The 4,265-nt window shown below is 37.7% G+C and overlaps 1 protein-coding gene across 1 annotated transcript; it reads left to right on the top strand.

The window, feature by feature from the left end:
* Positions 1-1,515: 1,515 nt before the first annotated feature.
* LOC124374964 (replication protein A 70 kDa DNA-binding subunit) lies at positions 1,516-2,663 on the top strand (the record flags this gene model as incomplete). The annotated part of the gene is given in 7 exon segments (XM_046833101.1): positions 1,516-1,676; positions 1,712-1,811; positions 1,813-1,850; positions 1,900-2,115; positions 2,282-2,384; positions 2,386-2,493; positions 2,495-2,663. Coding segments are annotated over 7 exon segments (895 nt in total), but the record flags the coding sequence as incomplete, so codon positions are not given.
* Positions 2,664-4,265: the final 1,602 nt, after the last annotated feature.

Genomic DNA, 4,265 nt, shown 5'->3' with positions numbered 1-4,265 from the left:
TGTCCGATTTTTCCTCGGGAAAGTTTCCTATCTTGACAGATAATGCCTCCAAATCAACTTTTATTTCCTTTAATGCAGTTGCTAGGTTATATACGCCCCTTCTGATTATCCCAGTGTTGGCCCTGATATTTAAATTTCAAAAGGGGACTCAACATTTTTCTAAGATTCTGGACGGTGTCGCTCTTCAGAGAGCATTTCCGCCCCTATAATTTATTTCAAATATTAATTCCTTTTTGAGCAACAGTTTCCCACATGCGCTAGTCTCCATTTTTAATTTTAAAATAATTTTCTTAAAATAAAATAAAATATTCCAAACTCACAATATTATTCTAAGTCCTAAGTCTTACTCACTACACCAAAACTTATGCATGGTCTTATACACAATGTTCAAGTTCATACATCGTCATAGACAAAGTTACACACACTTTCATGAATTATACACGTTTATACCAGTTCTACAAGTTTCTTTCCTGTAAATAACCTGTTGTACAAAGTTTATGCTCAAAAAGAAAAATCAGATTGGCGCAAATTGATATTTACTTTATGACACCTGCCCGTTGTGTGAAATAGTGGTTGTTGGTTTAAAGGGTACATACCATAATGTATTATTGGACACGGGAAGCGGAGTGAACCTGATAAGCGAAAGCATTTTACGGACTCATTATTAACAGAAAGGGGGTACTGGACAGTATTCTTGAACATACTGACATTAAATGTTCTTCGTCTGGCAGATAACAATGAATTATCGATCCTGGGTAAATGTATTGTAAAAAATAAAGATAGAATGTTTTTCTTGGAAAGTTCAGTTTTTAGTTTCGGAAAATTTGTCTTGGCCAATAAATTCTGGGTTCAAATTTTATAAAAGAAAAAACTGGCATGATGGGTTGGAATTTTTTAAAACAGGATATGTGTTGGTTTAAGTTTCTTAAACAAGAAATTACAATCGAGTTATTTCAGGAATAGTACAATCCTTATAAATAATTGTGAAACCAGGAGTAGTGTAGGTAGGGTGCAATAAGGCAAAGGAATGGTATTTTACAAAAATTATTAACGATTTCCACTCAAGGTTTTTTACTGATAAAATAGGGCAAGCTATAGAACTTCGAAATTGTCCTAGTACGTCAGGCGACCCCGAGCCAGTGAGATTGAAGCCGTTGTCGCGCGTATCCGTTCCCCCCCCCACATAGCTGCAAGGAATTAGAAAAAATTTTAGATGAACTGTTGGCACAGAACATAATTAGACCCAGTGAGTCAAATTATGATAGGCCCTGCATTTTTAAGTAACCAAACCGGGAAGTGATAAATCTAGAATGGGGTTGGATTTTGGATACTAATGAACATAAATTGCACCATTAATTATTTAAATTACCAATTGAGAGATTAGGTCAGAAGGAGTGAAGTTATGTAACTAGGTCTAATTAAAACTAAAACTATTTAAAAGTTTACGTTTATTTGTAATTAAATTTAGTATTTGTTTTTAAGTGAGGTGAAGATGGTGGATCAAGTTGAACGAAGGGAGCTATAATGACATTACTTTCTGGTGGTGGAAGTTTCTTTATCCTGTTTTTGCAAGTACTGGGGGAGAGTAAGCTGACAGGCAATGTCAACTCGGAGCGGTATTCGAATACTGAATATCTGATGGCGTCTACTTGTAATCAGTTACGCCTTGTTAGCGAGCATCAGCTCAATCCACATGGTAGACGACAACCAGGCTGGCTGAAGAGTAACCTCTTATCATCCGAGTTAACCGTCATCTCACCAGCATGGTCAACAACCAACAGAAAAAGGGGGAGAAGCGGGTTCTGATCTTGGCTAGACATCACGCTGCTGAAACATGGTTATGATTGTGGGTATGTCGCATTGGCAAACCCTCAGGCGTGTGATGGTTGTGGGAAAAAGACTGTGGCCCAATGGGAATTCTGCTGCTGCCCCAAACTCAGGACCTACAGTACAGGCCCCCTACAACGCCTCAGAACAACTCAAGGCTATGGTGGAAGCCGACGACAGTGTACCCTCGAAATCAATGGGGGGCCCCATTGGATACCATGAGGACTCACCTGATTACGTAGGGGTGGCGGAGGAGACAGCTCAGCCCCTACCAGAAACCAAATGTGGGTTGATAAAGGCCAGGGTGACGGCCAAGACTCCAATACGCTGTGTCTAATGCACGTTGGGGAAGGCAAACTGTTCAGCCAATGGACTTTCCTGATGAGTCTGGAGAAGAATTCGAGCTACAAGCCTTCAAGGATCAATGTGACAAATTTCTATGACATTGATCGAGGCCCGGGAAAGTATATTTCTTCAGTAGATGACCCCAGCTGAAACCGGCAAACAAGAAGTTTTGCAACCTAAACAATGTTTATGAGATGACGTTCACAAGTGACGACACAGGTGGTACCTTGTCAGTCTGAGGATGGACAAGCATTCCTCCAACTCAAGTTCAACTTTGCTCTCTCTGCTCAGTCTCTCGCTGACACACCCCCGGACACTATCCGTTGACATTAATTGTGTTTGCAAAAGTGCTACAGATTTACAGACCTTGGTAGCCAGAACCACCAATCGAGAGAGCTAAAGAAGCGAGAGGTCACTTTGGCTTGACCATTCTCTGACAGCTCCGTGCATGTGGACACTATGGGGGACGCAAGCAGAGTGGCGCAAATTATGTACCGTTATTATAGCACATATATTTAAAGATTTATATGGAGCTACTAACTTTTTAAATTAAACAACTTTTCGGAAATACTTGCTTAGAATTTTCCTACCTTCACATGAAAAATTTTATTAGTTCTACATCACACTACTTTATAAGTAGCTTGATTAAAATTACTTCAGACTTAGTAGTGTTTCTCGATACTGGCCTAAAACAGTTCAAGTGTGAATAGAATTTTTGGAGTTATTTCATGAAATATTATAGAGTGTTAGAGACAGAGAAAATTTGGTATGTGACATTCATCATGTGCTGTTCTAGCTCTATTTTTATGCGCACAGGGAAGACAGAAAGTGAACAAAGGTTGAACAGATATACCTTTTCCTTCTAATTATAAAGGTAGATGTTTTCATTTTTGAAAGCCTTGTATCCGGGCTTCTTTCTCCAAGGTCATCGCCGCTCAATGTCCATTTTGACCTAATCCATAAACAATTCACCCGTTAGCCAGGAACACCTTAGACTGAAGGAGTTACTCATGTGAATAAACAAAACATGAAACCTGAATTTTAATTTCCGCTGTCTGAGTATCAAATCAAATTACCAATATAAATTCGTCAGGACACTACACGGTTACTATGTTGTAACTGAAACTGGATAGTACTTTTGGCATTAATATTTCCTATTATCCAGCCGGAACGAAGAGTGTGATTCGTATTTCTCCATACTTGTTTCACCATTGCAGGAAAAAAACGAAAACGTAATTGATTAGCACTATTGGCTAATCTTAATTAGGGATTAAACTTACAATTCCCTTCATCTCTACGGAGGGGTAACTCCTTTGGGCAGACTCGTTTATCAGATATTTTATTGGCAACTTCTCTTTAATGCATACACAACTAACTCCTTTAATTATTCGTAAAGATCAACAGCCAATCCCAACATCTTTTGGTATGTTGCAATACATTATTGAAAGTCTAACCTTATTATATCTATATTTATATATATATATATATTTATTATATATATCGAGAGAGATATATCAGATAAACGGTAATTGATTAGCATTACTATTGCTATCTTAATTAGGGATTAAAACTTACCCATTCCCTTCATCTCTAGGAGGGAACTCCTTTTTGGGTCAGGACTCGTTTATTCAGATATCAAATATTGGCACTTAATGCATACCACACTAACTCTTTTAAATTATTCGTAAAGATCAACAGCCATCCCCAAACATGTTTGGTAATGTTGCATACATTATTGAAAGCTAAACTTATATATTAAATCGAAGAGAACTATAACAGATAAAGGTAATTGATTAGCGAGCTATTGTCTATCCTTAAATTAGGGATTAAACTTACAATTCCCTTCATCCTCTAGGAGGGAACTCCTTTGGGCAGACTCGTTTATCAGATATTCATCGGCACTTAATGCATACACACTAACTCTTTAATTATTCGTAAAGATCAACAGCCATCCCAACACTTTGGTTATGTTGCTATACATTATTGAAGCTAAAACTTATATATATAGTATCGAGAGGAGAATATTATCAGATAAACGTAATTATGATTAGCACTATTGCTTATCTGTAATTAGGGATTAAACTTACATTCCC

This window comes from Homalodisca vitripennis, unplaced genomic scaffold (assembly GCF_021130785.1).
Source record: "Homalodisca vitripennis isolate AUS2020 unplaced genomic scaffold, UT_GWSS_2.1 ScUCBcl_11802;HRSCAF=21207, whole genome shotgun sequence".
In the NCBI taxonomy this organism is placed as follows: domain Eukaryota; kingdom Metazoa; phylum Arthropoda; class Insecta; order Hemiptera; family Cicadellidae; genus Homalodisca; species Homalodisca vitripennis.
This window is presented reverse-complemented; position numbering and strand designations above follow the sequence as displayed.